This window comes from Canis lupus, chromosome 22 (assembly GCF_003254725.2).
Source record: "Canis lupus dingo isolate Sandy chromosome 22, ASM325472v2, whole genome shotgun sequence".
NCBI classification, from domain to species: domain Eukaryota; kingdom Metazoa; phylum Chordata; class Mammalia; order Carnivora; family Canidae; genus Canis; species Canis lupus.
This window is the reverse complement of record NC_064264.1, coordinates 46,459,870-46,477,682: the sequence shown is the minus strand read 5'-3', so window position 1 is coordinate 46,477,682 and position 17,813 is coordinate 46,459,870. Positions and strand designations below refer to the sequence as shown.

The window sequence follows — 17,813 nt, the reverse complement described above, 5'->3', positions numbered from 1 at the left end:
CTCCTGCTACATGGTGCATATGGGGAGGATATCCAGTGGTGCCCTATGCTAGCCATATGTCCACAGGTCCAGTCCCTCAGCAAGCCAGCAGTCTTGACTAGGCACTATCTCCCAGTGAGGACACCAAGAGCTCCAAGCTGCATGCGTCCCCCCACACACATCCCATACACACAGGCCAACCAACCCAGACTCACCTATACCTGAGGAGGTTATTTCCTGCTTAATATAAACTTCCCTGTTTTAAATTACTCTATGGTCTGTATCCCCTAAATAGAGCCAAACTTATACACTATCCTAGCAGACAGACCCACAAAGACAGGTTTTGAGGACTGGTTTGGTCATGCCCTTGAGCTTGAGTACAGTGCTGAGCTCACTGTCAATAAGAAATAAGATATCAGTAATCCAAAGCAGGTATTAGAATCAGAATTAATCAAGATATCATTTGTGGTTGACAATAATCACATGCTAACTGGAAAACCAAGGCTGTTGCACAACAGCAATGAAAGTAGTGATGAAGGTAAGGATTGTGATGTGCAGGGATTCTTTTTTTTCGGGGGAGGGGGGGAGGATTCTTTTGAGTGCACTAGAGCACTTAGTGAGAGAAAAAACAGCTCAGCTCAAACCCTCAGCTCAAGTCTCCCACTGTGAACTTCCAGGGCAACCCTAAAACAATCTCTTATTTTTGGTAGCCACAGAGCTGATTTAGCTGAAAACCAAATGCAAAATTTAATTTTGTGTGTAGAAGGGTGCATATGAAAACTAAGAAGCCAAAGCATTTCTCTCTTACAGTGAACATGATGTTAAGCTATTCAGGATGCTAAACAGACACTGTAGGAAAAAAAAAATCAGAACAGTCATCACTTGGGAAGGTGGGAGAAAGGACAGACTGGGAAGGGGCAGGAGAGAAACTTATGGGGTGATGCTAATGTTCTAATCTTGATAGAGGTATGGGGTACACTGGGATGTGCAATAATCAAAACTTAGCAAATAGATACTTAAACATAGACAGTTTAAGGGCACCTGGGTAGCTCAGTCAGTTAAGAGTCGAGCTGGTCTCGGGTTGTGGTCCCAGGATCTGGCATCTCCCTGATCAGCAGGGAGTCTACTTCTCCCTCTGCCCCTCCCCCTGCTCATGTTCTCTATCTCTCTCTTGCTCTAATAAATTAATTAAATCTTTGTTAAAAAAATATGGATAGTTTATCATATATAAATTTTATAGCAAGAAAAGCTATTGGTGATATGCATATTAAAGTGTTTAGAGGAATGTGTACTGGTATTGTTTTGATTTTTTTTTTTAAGATTTTATTTCTTTGACAGAGTGAGAGAGTGGCAGGCAGAGTGACAGGTAGAGGGAGAGAGAGAAGCAGGCTCTTCACCCAGCAGGGAGCCCAATGCAGAGCTCACTCCCAGGACCCCAGGATCATGATCTGAGGAAGTCAGACGCTTAATTGACTGAGCCACCAAAGCACCCCTGAAATGTATTTTTTTAAGATTTTTTTAAAAATTTATTTATTCATGAGAGACACAAACAGAGAGGCAGAAAAATAGGCAGAGGGAGAAGCAGGCTCCCCACAGGGAGCCCAATGTGGGACTCAATCCTGGGTCCCAGGATCATGCCCTGAGCCGAAGGCAGGCGCTCAACCACTGAGCCACCCGGGCATCCCTGTATTTTTAAAAAAGGATTAGCGGATAGATAGAGAAAGGCCAGATGGATATGTATTAAAACCAAGTATGGTAATTGTACTAATGGTAGAATCTGGGTGATGGATACAGGAATGTACACTAAAAAATTCTTCCAACTTTGTGAAATGTTTAATAAAAAAATTTAGGAAAATATGTAATACAGTGTTATGATGGGGGGAATAAACACAAGATGCTGTAAGGGCACAAGTTAGGGCACCTAACACCTAAAGTTAAGTAAAATTTAAAATGCAACTTCTCAGTCACACTAGTCACAGTTTAAGTGCTTGAAAGCTAGTGGATAGTACATGAAACATTGCAAACAATACAGAATATTTCCTTTCATCATAGAAAGTTCTATTGGACAACACTGAGGGCGTTTCCTGAGGTCTCACCTGAAACCTGAAGGAAAAATGAGAACATCGTCAATGTGAAAAGGCCTTAACAGGGAAAAAACCAACACTCCAAACACAAAGAACTTCACATTTAAATGCCCAGAAGTAAGAGAATCAATGTGGCTTTCAGAGAAATTAAAGTCTTACATTTAGGTAGCCCTCCTCTGTCATGATTTCATTATTCCGGAATGGTTCGATTTAAGTGCTAGGTGAGTGTCATAAACAGCCAGAAGGGAAGAGGGAAACCATAAGGTGTCTGGTACAATAATCCAGGTGACATCATGGTGATCTGACTGTGGAGTAGCCATGGAAATAGAGAACAGATTGCTCAGAGAAATATGAGAGAGAAAGAAGACTACACATGGCTTACAGTGACTATCTGGATGTGGAAGCCAAGTGAAGAAAGAACCAGAATCCAGGATGCCAGCCACAACTATGTGAACAACTCTGTGTGCCATTTTAGTCATCAAAAGCAATTGGATTCTCTTCCTCTACTACAGCAGAGAGCTGGAAGAAATTCACTTTATCTTGTTGTTATTTGCCCTACTAAGCAAAGTAGCCTTTTCTGTGTTCCTAATTTCTGTACAGTGTCTTATTTCCTAAGGTGCCTGATGGACCCCTCCACAGGAGAAAGGCAAGGGGAGGGAGGTAAAGAGACCCAAAAACAGGCTCCTGCAGAGCCCTGTAGTTTGGGGCAACAATGTAAAAATGTCTAACCTATTTAAGAGTGCGTGGGTAACATTTAGAGAAATTATTTGGAGTTTTCAATGGGCTGGGAAAGCATTAGCTTTTCCTTTTAAAATGAGAATAGAGGCTCTTGTTCTGAAAGTTCACTATGCAATTCAGAAACCAGTTATATTCTGATAGTAAGGGTCACCTAATTCCACACCATAGCCAAAACACAGCCTGCTTTGCATAATGAAGATTATGGAAACCAATGTATTTCATTAAACAAATGATACTAAATATATACTATGTGTAAAACTGTGGCCATAACAGAGATGAATAGGATGGTCTTTTCCAAAGAAGCAATGAGAAGAATCACCTAAGCTTTAGCCATTTAGGAGACCACCCTCTGGAAGAAGTCCAGCTGTTTTTAAGCATTATACTGGCATCTCTGCCACATACTGAAGTATTTATAGAATACAAAATATGAAGAATAGGACTGACTTCAAAATAATCTTGAAAGGAAAATGAAAGTATAAGTGAAACAAGATTGACCATGTGTTGATAATTTCTCAAACTGAGTAACAGTACACCCTCGTACACAATATTATTCTCTCTACTTTGGTTTATTTTTAATATTTCCCCAAACCAATTTTTTTTTATTTAAATCTCTTCAATTAAGAGACAACTGGCTGATAAAAATCTCTTACATTGAAAAAAAAAATGTTTTGAAGTGGACCACAGAGACTAGATCAGGACAGCCAACTGAAAACATGAGCCTACCTCCCAATGTGCTCAGATTCCAGAAATGACAGAAGCTATTTAAAGAATGCATAACTTGTTCAGGAAAAAAAAAAAAAAAACTTTTAAACAAGGAGGGCCGTCAGAAAAACAAAATTTTAGGGAAAAAAAGACACAGAAAGGACAGGATAGGGTTAGTGGGCAAAATCACATCCAAACACCTTCCCAAGGGGAAGTGTGCCATGCAGGTGAATGCAACTCTTTGAGTGCTCCAAACTCTGATACAGGAAAAGAAAGGAACCCTTGGATTTCCCAGCCTCCAGCCAGGCAATCAGCCCTCTCCCACAATCAATATTCACAGGTTGGCAATGAGCAGTTCTGAAATTTACAAAGATGAAACACCTGGGTGGCTCAGCAGTTATGGCTCTGCCTTTAACTCAGGTCTTAATCCTGGAGACCGGGGATCAAGTCCCACATTGGATTTCCTGCATTGAGCCTGCTTCTCCCTCTGCCTATGTCTCTGCCTCTCTCTCTCTGTGTCTCTCATAAAAAAATAAATAAAATCTTAAAGAAAAAGAAATTTACGAAGATGATAAAATCAATCTTTAAGAAACTAACATCAAATAAGAGAATTAAGGGAAAAAATAGGGGAAAAAATTCCAAAAATGAATATAATTGACATTCTTATAAATTAAAAAGGATGCAGCATTTATAAAAACCAGACCAAGTATTTATGCACTGAACTGCTCTAGCTGTGGAGAAGATGATAAAACCATTTCTAAATGCCCTGACCAACTGCCAAAGGAAAAGAGGAGGAAGAGAACTTAATATAGACAAAAGGGTCAAATAAGTCTTCCCTGAGAAGATAATGTTTGAGTTCAAACATAATGGAGAGGAAAGAGATCAGGGAGTGGAAGGAGAATCCTGAATGACTGCTGCCTCCAAGAAGTCCAAAATATGACGAGCAAAGAACATAAAACCAGTACAAAAGGCTTGGGTAGCACCTAGCTCACCTTCAAGGAATCAAAAGGAGGCTCCAGTATGGAGGGAGGTAAAGAAGATATAAGCAAGATAGATCACACTAGGCCCTTCAGGCCATGGTAGGAAAATCACAGTTTATTCTAAGTAAAAGAGACGTCATTAGAATGGGTTCTAACAAAGAACTTACTATGTGGGGATGCCTGGGTGGCTCAGTGGTTGAGCACCTGCCTTCCGCCCAGGGCGTGATCCTGGAGTCCCGGGATTGAGTCCCACATCGGGCTCCCTGCATGGAGCCTGCTTTTCCCTCTGCTTGTGTCTCTGCCTCTCTCTTTCTCTGTCTCTCTCATGAACAAATAAATAAAATCTTTTAAAAAAAATAAATAAATCTTTTTAAGGGACTAGAGGTAGGGATATAAAACAGATTGCTCATTTTCAATTTTTAAAGATAATTTCTAATATGAATTATCCATCCATAAATATAGTTATTTTACATAGTTCCTAGTGTAAAATACAAAAATCTGTGCATCATTCACTTTGAAGTATGTGTACAGTAGAGACTAACTAAGAATCAAATATGAATGATGAAAGCACTGTGTATGAACTCTGGAATAATTCAACCTATTACAGGGGGTACAAGTAATTACAGTGGCATGTTGATGGGATTCTGTGTATTCCAAAATGCAGGGAATAGGAAGGGGACAGACTTCAAAATAACATGAAGGTTTCAAACTTTTCCCTGTTACATTTTCTCAAAGGATCAGATTAATGCACTGAATAGAAGATTCCAGGTTGCGTGAGGAAGGAAGAAATCTGGATGAAATAAACTATTAGTCAAAATGTTTTCCTTTTCCAGCTATGAAAATATTTAACAGGAAAGTTGTAACACGGAAGGAAATAAGAATCTACCATGTGCTAGATACTCTGAGTGTCATAATTTCACTTAATTTTCACAACGACCATAGAAAGTAAATATCCTTCATATTCTTATAACTCAGGAAACTGAGACTCAAAGAAGTTACCCATCCTGCTGGAAGACTCACAGCAACTGGCAAAACAAGATTCGATCCCAAAGCCCAACTTTCTTTTCAGCACAGCTCACGATCCTCTTCCCTATAATCCAGGCTAGGTGCTCCAGTTACTAAGCCCTGTATGCTTCACTCACTCAACCCATTATTTAATATAACATCTTAGCAGAATGGTTTCCAACCTCTAACGCTAATTTGAACCTAAGTCTAGCAGCAGACAAGAATGCATTTGCAAAGCTCTTCAAACTGTTTGTTATATCAAGCTATTTCAAGACAGACATTCCCCACTGAGAGTCATTGTGGTTTCCTACTTTCACAGTGCCTTTTGGAAGGAAAAAGAGCTCAACATCCCACTGGCTCTCTACCACCTCCTAACAGTGCCCTCAGAGGACCCCTTCTTGGCCACCCATCACGATTATGCATTCCTCTCAGAGCTGCACCAAAACTACATCTAGGAATCAGAGACACCATCAAATTGCCAAATCAACCTGGAGCTCTATGCCTCCTACATCTATCTACCTGTCCTTTTCTTACTACTTTGACCCCAGTGGTGTGACTTTGAGAAACTTTGCCAAATATTTTCTTCACCAATCTCAAGAGGAGAAAGATGCTGAGAAACTCAGAAGTTGCAGAGCAACAAGATGGCCAAATCCCAAATTCTTCAGGATATCAAGAAACCAAATATGGGGGAACCTGGGTGGCTCAGTCGGTTAAGCACCTGCCTTTGGCTCAGGTCATGATCCCAGGGTCCTGAGATCAAGCCCCACATTGGGCTCCCTTCTCTGAGGGGAGCTTGCTTCTCCCTCTCCCTCTGCCTGCTGCTCCTCCTGCTTATGTTCTCTCTCTCTCTCTCTCTCTCTCTCTCAGTCAAATAAATAAAATCTAAAAAAGAAAGAAGAGAGAAAGAGAGAAAAAAGGAAAGACTGACCAGACTATGGTAACCGGGAGAACTGGCTGAATATAAGGGTGTGCTAGAGTTACACTTGGAAAAAAGCATAAATCTGTCACTACTGGAACTACACCAACTGGTCATGAACAAAAATGACCCCTACTTATCTGATTTCATTGACATTCATGACCTGAATAAACAGGTGAAATTCATCAAAGAACGGGGGCCCCAGAACCTGGCATAGCAGAGTTACCTCTCTGATAAGCATATCCTGGGAGACAGGACAACAAGAGCTAAGCCTTAGGGGTTGACTTCCATGGTCACTAAGGCCAGGCATGCGCCTCGGGGTGACCTTTAACTTCTCTGTAAACTGTACCAAAACCCACTTAAAATTATTCCATTTTTACTATTCCTTCCAATAAAAGTAATTTGGTATGCCCTCTACTGTCACCCCAAAAGTTAAATTACTCTTCAAACTCAATTTCTCTCACCTTCTAGGATTAAAAGACATATCCAGCATTTCTGTCCCTTCTGAATAAAACTCTGATCTTTATTATGTCACAATTTTTATCCAATATGATTTCCATTTAAAATAAGTAAATACCACCTCCTCTAAGAAAATTCTCCATGGCCTACCCCAATCATGCAGAAAGAATTCCTTCTGTGCATCTTGGTCCCATTTCCATAACTGACTCTGCCACAGTCTAAGGGTTGTTATGCAGTCTCCTTTCTCCCTGCAAAAGATGGTGTGCCTCCCAACTGGGATCCTCCCTCATCTTCCTCCAAATCCAGCTCCCATGCTGGACCAGAGCAATCCTTCCAAAATGCACTCCTAGGGACGCCTGGGTGGCTCAGCGGTTGAGCATCTGCCTTCAGCTCAGGGCGTGATCCCAGGGTCTGGGATTGAGTCCCACACTGGGCTCCTTGCAGGGAGCCTGCTTCTTCCTCTGCCTATGTCTCTGCTTCTCTCTGTGTGTGTCTCTCATGAATAAATAAAATCTTTTTTAAAAAATGCACTCCTAATAAAAAGTATGCAGTATTTTCACATCAGTGGCTAGATTCAGTCTAAACCCCTTCAGATCTAAAGGCAAATAATACCCTTAATGATCAGATCCCATGATGTGGGTCCAGCCTTATCATCCTTCATTCCTCCACCTCTTACTTTACACTTCTATACCAGAATGAACTAGCTGTACTTCCCTGAATAGACTATGTTCTCAAGCCACATCCCTTTGAACTTGCTGTTCCAAAAGACCTTTCCCGCTTGCCCCCTGGGAAATTTCTACTCCTCCATCAGGATTCTGCCCCCAAATGCTGGCTCCTACGTGAGACCTTCCCTAACTACTGCAGTGAGAGGGTGGGGGAAAGCCCTTTCTATGCTGCTATGACATCTCCACACTCACAAGTACATGACTTCACTTTGCAATATCACCATCTCAATATAATGACCTTCACAGTTTGCTAGCCTCTCACAACACAATACCCCAATCCAGATAAAAAGTTTGAGAGAAAAAAAGAAAAAAAAAAAAAACATCTTTTCTTCTTTAAATCACCTAATTCAGTACCTTGTGCAAAGTGGACACTCATTATCCAATCTTCCCTCTTACTTAAAAGTATCACAAGTCATCAGAATAACAGAATTGATGTCTGGATCATCTATCTGGTTCCTCCTGTGTGAGCCAGGCTCAACCACCTGAAGGTTTCCCAGGTAGCTGCAGATTTGAAACAATTCTGTCTACAGAATGTTCAACACAATCCCAGCTGACCAGAGTAACTTCAAGTAGGAATCCCTTCAGACTCCAGGAAGTCTGTTCCTTCACTTGATCTTAGCCAAAAGCCTGACAAGCGATAAGTCTGTTCCTTTTTGTAGTAAAACGAATCTTTTGGATAATGTTCTAAACCACTTTTCATGAATTAGTGAATATTCAAAGAAGAACTAAATTTGAAGCCTGAACAAAAACTTATCCCTAAACAGGTGCCATACTACTACTTCTGTCAGTCCTTAACATGTACCTCTCTGAATTTTCATAAATTTCTATTTTACAAGGGTAATCATTTTATATACACAGCATACGACAAGATACTTAGTGTAAAAGTTAAAAAAAAAAAAGAAAAAAGAATAGAATCCAGGATACATATTAACAATTATCAAATCAAACTGATACTACCAAAGATGATTCTTTGAGACATTGATATGTAAAAAGAGAAAATTATTTGCAAATTGTGGCTGTTTTTATAGTATCTCAACCCTATTTTGAGCCATGGTTACTTTTTTCTTCTTCTGCCACATACTAGGAGACAGTGACAAGAGCTATCTCCTACTCTCTAAGAGAGAAAGAAGCAATCAAATGCCATGCCATTTCCTAACCAGTATTAAATAGTAGGTTTCTCCTTAGACAAGCATAGCTATAGTTCAGCAAAATATACAGGAAGTGTAAGAAAAAGGGTACAGTAGCTAAGTCTTTCCATGAAGTTAGTATTAGAATCCATCATATTTTAGAGAGCAAGAAATACAGAATTTTAAGAAATGTGAAATTGAGGGGTTAAAAGTATAATGTGGTGAGAGTCAGAATCAAGAGTCCAAGAACAAGAATGAAAAAGGCAAGAACTAGTGATGAAAGATTCTAAGGTTCAAGCTAAGACCAGGTGATGTCACAGGTAGCAAGCCCAGGGTGGTTATTCAAATTGGAGCAACTTAGAATGTGAGGTAAGAGAGGAACTCCTGACTGGCTCGGTGAGCAGAGTGTCACTCTTGATCCTGGGAGTTGTGGGTTCGAGGCCCATGATGGGTGTAGAGATCACTAAAAATAAAATCTTAAAAAAAAAAATGTGATGGAAGAGGAAAACCCACAGGTCATCCTACAAAGGCACCTGAGGCAAAAATGACAAAATACTATGTAAAAAAATCTGATCTGAATCCAAGAGTCAAGACAGATGGGGCAGAGTCTGAAGTTTCAGAGCAAAAACAGAAAAAGTGGAAATTGGCCACAGAAAGAGCAAAAAGTGCATTATCTTAGCAATTCCATGGTCAACTAAGGACCAATGACAAAACAGTTTCAATATAAATACACTGAGTTGGAAACCCCAAGCATCTCTCTCCAGCCACCATGACCCAAAAAGTGGTTGAGCCACATTGAAAGGAAAAAAGGGCTGAATAGTTGTGTGGTACATCTGAACTAAATGTGTGCATTAAAATGTTCCTAGGTGAATTAGGATAATAAAATCTATTGAACTAGGTTTGCTCAATTTCAATGGACATTATTTGCCTTTGCTTCAATTAACTCTGAATGCATAAATGAATTTTATCTTCTAAACTTAGAAAATAATTTTAGAAGAGTCCATGCAAAAAAAAAAAAAAAAAAAAAACCAGCTCAGATAGTCAACTTCACTCATCCATTTAAAAAATATTTATTGCACATCTACTTCACGTCACTATGTTTCAAGTACAGAGACAAGAGCTCTTTCCATAAAGCTTATAATCTAGAGAGGACAGGAAAGAAAAATAAATGAGATAATTTAGACAATATGAAGTTTTGTGAAGAAAATTCAGAAAGGTAAACAGAGACTATTAACTGAAGGAGAGAGTCCTTTTTACATAGTGTGTCAGGATAGGCTTCTCTGAAATATGAATGTTCATTTGAAGACCTTATGTGCAGGAGCCTAGGTGGCTCAGTCAGTTAAGCATCTCCCTTGGGCCCAGGTCATGATCCCAGGATCCTGGTATGGAGCTCTACATTGGGCTCCCTATCCAGTGGGGAGGGTCTGCTTCTCTCTGCCCCTTACCCTCCCCCACCTCCCCACCTCCCCACTCGTGTGTGTGCTCTCATGCGCGCTCTCTCTCTAAATAAATAAAACCTTAAAAAAAAAAAAAAAATGAAGACCTCATTTGAAGCTTTCCAGACTGTGGGAACAGCAAGAATCAGTCAGAAATGAGGTTGGCATTTGGAAGTAAAAGGAGTTGGTGTAGCCGTACCTGGGTGGCTTAGTTGGCTAAGCATTGGACTCTTGATTGAGGTTCAGGTCATGATCTTGGGGTCTTGAGACTTGGGGTCTTGAGACTGAGCCCTGAATCAGGTTTAGCACGGGGTGTGGAGCCTGCTGGAGATTTTCTCTCTTCTTCTCTCTCTGCCCCTCCCACCAACCCCCCACCACCACTTTCTCTCTCTAAAAAAAATAATAATAAAAGAAAAATAAATCAAAAAAAGAAGTTGGCATGGTGAGAGCCTAATGATGAAGAGAAGAGTAAGATGAAAGAGGTGTAAGTAAATAGGAGTCACATAGTAAGAATTTGCAGTTATCAGTGCAGTAATGTGTTAAAGAAAGAACAAAAGATGAGGAAATAGACTATCAACAACTCTTCAAAGTCCTGCTTTTTAGAGAAGCAAAGACACAGTTCAGTAGCAGAAGGGACACACGACATCAAAGAACAGTTTAGGATGGAAACCCTACAGCACTTTGGAGTGCTGATGTCAACAGATCCCACAGAGAGAAACAAAGTGATGACAAGGAAAGAAACAATAAATATAGGAGCAATATTTTCAGAAGATGGGAGGAAATAAAATCCAGGGCATAAGTATAGGAATTGGATTTTGCCAGGAATAGAGATACTTTATCCATTTTAATATAAGAAAAGTAGCAGACAAATATAAACATAGATAGGCTAATGACTTTCATGGAAGAAAGTAAAGGAATCGCCCTGTGGTGGCTTTCGTTTTCTCAAATAAGAACAAAGTCTAAAAAAATGAGGTAAAGAGATGGAGGAAAAGAGGGTTACACTGGAGATTTAAGGAAAGAAAAGGTCTGAAATCCTGATTTCCAGGAACAGACATACTAGGGAACTGTAGGAATATTGGCAATATTCCTGAAATTGAGGTTATATGCTTACAATGAGACCAGTCAGCAGGGTTGTCTCCATTTTTCTCCACCTATGTTCAACTCTGAGGTACAACAAACAAATTGGCCAAGTTGGGTTTCACAGGTGTCAAACGTTGATAGTTGAGTAAAACAAAAGAATACAGGGGCAAGGAAATTAAAGGGTGTTTGCAATGGAGTGACTATAGGTGGATCATGAAATCCAAACTGAGAAAGGAGGGAAGAGGACATGCATGCTTCCCAAAGCATATCTTAATACCCCCAAGTGGTCTGTAAACTCGATGACAAAATCATGAGTTGTATACTCTGATTATCTCACCAGAAAGCGCTTTAGAGTAAGCCTCTGCTGACTGATTCCCATATACCGGAACTCCAAAAGACACAAACGTATTAGATTTACAAAACAAAAAATAATTTTTCTTTAAAACCAGCTTTCTAAAGATCTTGAAAGAAAAATACCTATGGTTAAAATCTAAAGAGCAGGGCAGCCCCAGTGGCACAGCGGTTTAGTGTCACCTGCAACCAGGGGCATGATCCTGGAGACCCAGGATCGAGTCCCACATCAGGCTCCCTACATGGAGCCCACTTCTCCCTCTGCCTGTGTCTCTGCCTCTGTGTGTGTGTGTGTGTGTGTGCGCGCGCGCGCGCGCCTCTATGAATGAATGAATGAATAAATAAATAAATAAATATATATATATATATCTTTAAAATCTAAAAAGCAGGTGACTGGGTTCCCATGATATTTTCATATAAACAAAGATAAACTGCTGGACATTAATCAAAGGAAAACCATGAAAAAAGAAATTAAATTTAACCATAATTAATCCACTTCATATGAGAAGCCTAATAATTCCTGTAGGGAATCCCATCTCAGAGCAACAACCTGTCCCACAGAATCAAAACTACTACATTTCAGGATAACTAGTCAAGTAAACTGGAACTTGTATATTACTAACTACAGCTTATCACATTAAAAGAACTCTAAATGCTATCTGATCATCTGCTAAAATACTTAGTATATATAAATTACTGAGGTATCATTCATTTTCCCTACTTTATTTTTTCTTTCCAAATTTAAATAATGCCAGAAAAAATCCAAGAAAAGACAAAGCACACTTTAAGTAGGTTAGATGAATATAAAAATTATCAATATCATTTATACCTAAAGATTTCCAACTATTCTTTACAATGGCCAAATAAATGGTTTAGTCAAGTCAGTTCAGTGAAATAAAGAAAAACTGGGTCCAGGAAGCATGTTAGGGAAGAAAAAAAGATAAAAGAAGGCCTGGTTCCCAGGCTGTGTTCCTAGTCAAGGCACCAAACAGAACAAATCATTAGCAAAGAATTAAAATAGCTATGTTATCTGTAACATGAGAATACTAGAAACTACTAAAGTTTTCTTTCAGCTCCAAAAATTCTATTCCTAACCTAGTGCTTTGGACTTCTTTCAAAGGCCATTTCTAAAGGGGGTGCTAAAAGATGTAATCTTTCAATTCATAAGACTATTACATAGTTTCTTTCTTTGGATCACAATTAATAGAAAAGCCTAGGGGGGAAAAAAAGATGAATATTTTTAAGTCAGAAAAAAAATAGGCCAACTAAGCTAATTACTGGTGACCCTCTTGTCACATGCAATTTTGTTTCACATTCACTGGCTCACACCTTTCTCCTTCGTTTCCTCTCCCTCTGAACCTCAGACCTACATCCCCCTGGAGGACTCTGAGGTTACTGAAGCCAAACACAACTTATTTTGGAAAACAGGAGCTAACAGTTTGCCAATTTAGGTCAGAGGTTCTTTCTTACTTTTACATTCCCATCACCAAATTTAGTGTCTAGTACATGGCAGCCACCTAATTTTACTCCTCTATATGACTTATTAGACCGGTGGTTCTCACCAGTGGTTACTTTTTAGAAATGTGAAATTTCAGGTCCCATCCGGACGTACTGAATCACAAACCCTGCGAGAGGGACCCAGCACTGTTTTAAAGCCCTCCAATTAAGATTCTAATACACACTCAAGTTTGAGAACCACTGTATAAAACATGCCAGAAGGGACGCCTGGGTGGCTCAGCAGTTGAGTGTCTGCCTTCAGCTCAAGGTGTGATCCCAGAGTCCCGGGATCGAGTCCCACATCGAGTTCTTTGTGTGGCGCTCTTTCTGCTTCTCCCTCTGCCTGCGTCTCTCTGCCTCTCTCTCTGTGTCATGAATAAATAAAATCTTTAAAACAAAACAACAACATGCCAGGAAATCACCTCATTACTGCCAGTGGTAAACAAAAAAAGTGCTTATTTCTCTCAGCTGCCACCACTTACAAATGCTGGGGCCCTCATGATACTGTCACCCACTTAATCTCTGTCTCCAGCCTGCACACAAGATGAACTTTAAAGCCACGTAAGTGAGTTTAATTTATGGTGCTTGGATTTAACAGTTCTATGACGTCATAGCTAAACTTAAACTCTTGGAGCCTCTGTTCCCTCATCTGTAAAATAGGTACAATTATCACATCTTCCCATGAGTGAGAGATTGCTTATTGAAAGGTGCCTGGCACACAAACCTTTAATCAATTTAAGATCTTTTCCCTTTCTTCCCTACTACCTGTACCAAGTCCCTGCTACTTGATACAGGCAATGTTCCTCAAGAACAGCACTGGCACAGCTGGCACTCCTCTGAGAACTGCCTTCTATACAGAAAAACTAAGGAAGTTTTTTCTTATGGAAAATACTAAAGGAAGGAAATGAAGTACTAAGAATCCCACAGAACAGCAATTGCAAAAAGGTAGTCCAAAAGCTAGCAGGACATGCAGATCCTACAAAAATGTGCACATTACTTAAAAAAAAAAAAAAAAAAAAGCATTGTAGAGAACACAGGCAACTTTTTCTTGAGTGCTCAAAATAAATTACTAGTAGTAACTGGACAAAGTGTGGGGGGGGGACGGGGGGGGGGGAGGAGAGTGTCAGGATTAGAAAATGCAAGAGAACTGGAATACTCAACCCATATTAAAGTGGTCCGGGCATCCAAATTTCAATTCCCTAGACTGTCTGGGGGCAATCTAGGCAAATTCTTTGTCAAATACTTTGTCCCAATGTTGTCATGATATATGCTCTGATTTGGGGTTCAAAAAATATGGGGTCACCAGGAGAACACCACCACCAACAATGCCTTGAATGAGCCCTAAAAAGTGGAGTGTATTATAAATGTTTTTTCAGGTTGAGAATTCTGGGGGGGGGGGGGGGGGCACCATAAAAAAAATTCCCAACTGTGGCTCCTTACTCCCTCCAAATCTAACATTAAAACTCATACCTAAATGTGTGACCCCCTCCCTCGCCCTTCCCATAGGCTTGAAAGTAGATCAGAGCACGAGATCTGTCACTCTACCGGGGTCCTCAGGCTGGCAGCACGACTTCCACTGGCACTTTGAGCTTTAATTCTTACTACCCGCCCCCCCCCCGGGGCATCTCAAGATGGGACAGCCCTCTAACTTTTGCTATTCTGTTAAGAGCAGCCAACCATCCAATCTGTAGGACTCTTGCGAAATCGAAGCGTTCCGTACCTTTTAATAAGGGGACCTTTTTTTTTTTTTTTTTTTTTTTTTTTTTTTTCAGAGAACTCGCAAAAAAGGAAAGCCAGCCCTAAGCCGAAGGGGACACCACGCAGGGGGGAAGTAGTAAAGGACCACAAACTCCGTGCCTCGCCCTCCGGGAGCTGCAACTCCTGCACCGGCTGGTTCACGCCCCGACCCGGCAACCTCGACCCGCCGAACCGAGCCAGGCGGCGGTTACCCAACTCGCGGCAGTCGACGCCGGCCCCGCCGCACGCAGCCGACACGCTCCCTCCCCCCGCCCGGAACTCCAAAGCGAAAGCAGCCTCCCCTCCCGCCGCCTTCGCCGCCTGCTCCCAGCCACCGCGACCCAGTGCCCCGGCGCCGAGGCGCAGTCCCAGCGGGGCCGGGACCCGACGGCGGCTCGGGGCTCCGCGTCCCCCGACGCGCCGGGAGTCGCCGCGCCGCAGCCCCCCCGCTTCCCCTCGGCCCCGCTCCTCGCTCCGAAGCCGCCCGTCCCGGCGCCTCTCCCCCCCCCACAAACCCGGAACCGGGCGCCGGCCCCCGCCCAGGGGCGGGCTCAGGCCCAGCCGGGCCGCGCGGTCTCCCCGGCTCCCGCCCAGCCGCCCGGGCCGCCCCGGGACTCGCGCCGGGGGTGGGGGTGGGGGTGGGGGTGGGGCGGGGGCGGGGGCGGGCGCCCGGGACAGCCCCCCCCCCCGGCCCCCGCCCCCCGCCCCCCGGCCGGGCAGGGCAGCCTGGACTCACCTTCGTACTGCAGGTCCACCAGGACCAGCAGGAAGGGGAACACCGAGCCCAGCCGGCTGGTCACAGAGCCGGGGGCCACCATGTCCGAGGGCGCCCGCGGCGAGGAGGAGACAGGGTGCGGGGCCCAGCAGCCCCGCCGGCGCTCAGGGTGCAGCCGCGCCCGCTCGCCCGCGCGCCCGCCCGCCGTCGGCTCTCGCTCAGGCCTAAGCGGCAGCTGGCGCCCGCGGAGGAAGGCGGCGGGGGGCGGGGGCGGGGGGCGGGGCCCGGGCGACGCTACGCCCCGAGCGCCGCCGCCGTCCAATCGCCTTCCTCCTGGCCGCTCGCCTACTGGGCTCGCCGGGGTCGTGGTCGGCGCTGATAGGCTGCGGGGGCCGCCGCCCCGCCCCGTCTCTGATAGGACAACGTGGAGGCACGAGACGAGGCTGCGTCCGCGGGTCGTGGAGCTGTCAGGGCGCTCCAAACGGCCGCGGCCGGCCCGAGGGAGGCGGCCGCCCAGTCCGCATGCGCAGGCCGCGGGGCCGCCTCGGGCCGCTCCCGGAGCCGTAGGTGAGCGCGGAGGCGGTTCTCCAGGGGGCCGGGTACTGAGGCAGGTGGAGCCGCCCGGGCCGGCGGGAAGGCGGCCCCGCCTGGCCCCGGGAAGCCCGAGCGCCCGGAGCGGAGGTCTCGGAACGGACCGCTCGGCGGCGCGCGGGGCAGAGCGTCTCGCAGCGAGTCCGAGTCCGGCCTACACGGACGCGGCTGCGCGAGACCCCGCCGGACGCCGGAGCTCGCCGAGGAGACAGACGCACCTTAGTGACCCGAGGCCGAGGACAATGGCTCGGAAGCCTGGGAACGCCGGCCCCGGCCCCGGCCCCGGCCAGGGAGCCAGTCTGGACGATTCTGAGAGACAGAAACCGGGGAGCCACAGCAGCCGAGGGAGCGCGGCGCTCTGCGGAGAGTGGCCCACGGCGGCTGCACGCGGGGAACCTGTTGGAATAATGGATCTTGCACGTTGTGCGCATCGCAGCTCATCCATCACATGTGGAGCAGCAAGACTGATGAGGCACTTGCACGGGTTACGATTTAGGTTACTCACTCACTCTGGCGTTAGGTTTGTTCCAGGCCGGTTCCTCTGGCGTGCCCGGCGCCATCCGGAGTGCACGGCACCCACCCGTGAGGTTGGAGGCGGAGTAAGGCAGTAATGCTTTAACGCGTTCATTGTCAAGTGCAAACTTACTAGTTTACGAAGAAGTAGAAAAAGGAGTATGGGGCAGCCCGGGTGGCCCACCGGTGTAGCGCCGCCTTCAGCCCAGGGCGTGATCCTGCAGACCCGGGATCGAGGCCCACGTCGGGCTCCCTGCGTGGAGCCTGCTCCTCCCTCTGCCTGTGTCTCTGCCTCTCTCTGTGTGTGTCTCTCATGAATAAATAAATAAAAGCTTTTTTAAAAATGAGTATGAAAGGAAACATTTCTGTTATATTTGTGATAACCAGAGGAATCTTCGGGCGGTTGGAATAAATTGATAATATTGATGTTTTTGAATTGTTCTACGTCCACCCCCATGTTGATTGCACCTTACTTATAATAGGCAAGACGTGGTGGAAACAATCTAAATGAGTCCATTAACAGATAATTAGATTTACAAAAATGTGGAGCGAGCTCTCACGGACACACCTAGGACAATTATTTAGCCATAAAAAAACCATTGCAACAACATGGATGGACCTTGCAAGCGTTATGCTCAGTGAAAGAAGTCAGAGAAAGATAAATACTAAATGACTGCACTTATAGGTGGAATCTAAAAAAACTCGTGGATACGGAGAACAATTGGTGGTTGCCAAAGTGGAGAGTGGGTGAAGGTGGTCAATAGGTTCAAACAATCATTCAGTTATACGTCCTGTGGATATAATGTACAACATGGAGAGTATAGTTAACAATACTGTATTGTGGGCAGACCCGGTGGCTTAGCAGTTTAGCACCGCCTTCAGCCCAGGGCGCGACCCTGGAAACCCAGAATCAAGTCCCACGTCAGGCTCCCTGCATGGAGCCTGCTTCTCCCTCTGCCTGTGTGTCTACCTCTGTGTGTGTGTGTGTGTGTGTGTGTGTGTGTGTGTCATGAATAAATAAAGTATTAAAAAAAAAACCAATACTGTATTGTACATTTGAAAGTTGCTAGGACAGCAAATCTCAAAACTTCTCAAGAAAATTGTAGCTGTATGGTGATGGATATTAACTGAACTTAGAATCATTTTGCAATATGTACATAACTCATTGTACACCTACA

At 44.0% G+C, this 17,813-nt stretch overlaps 1 protein-coding gene across 1 annotated transcript in view; it reads right to left on the bottom strand.

The window, feature by feature from the left end:
* DNAJC3 (DnaJ heat shock protein family (Hsp40) member C3) overlaps window positions 1–15,782 on the bottom strand; it is a 91,715-nt gene extending 75,933 nt beyond the window's left edge. Inside the window, exon 1 of the mRNA XM_025441326.3 lies at window positions 15,553–15,782. Coding sequence (XP_025297111.1) covers window positions 15,553–15,634 — 82 coding nt within the window. The 5' untranslated portion in view covers window positions 15,635–15,782. The remainder of the gene's footprint in view (window positions 1–15,552) is intronic.
* Window positions 15,783–17,813: the final 2,031 nt, after the last annotated feature.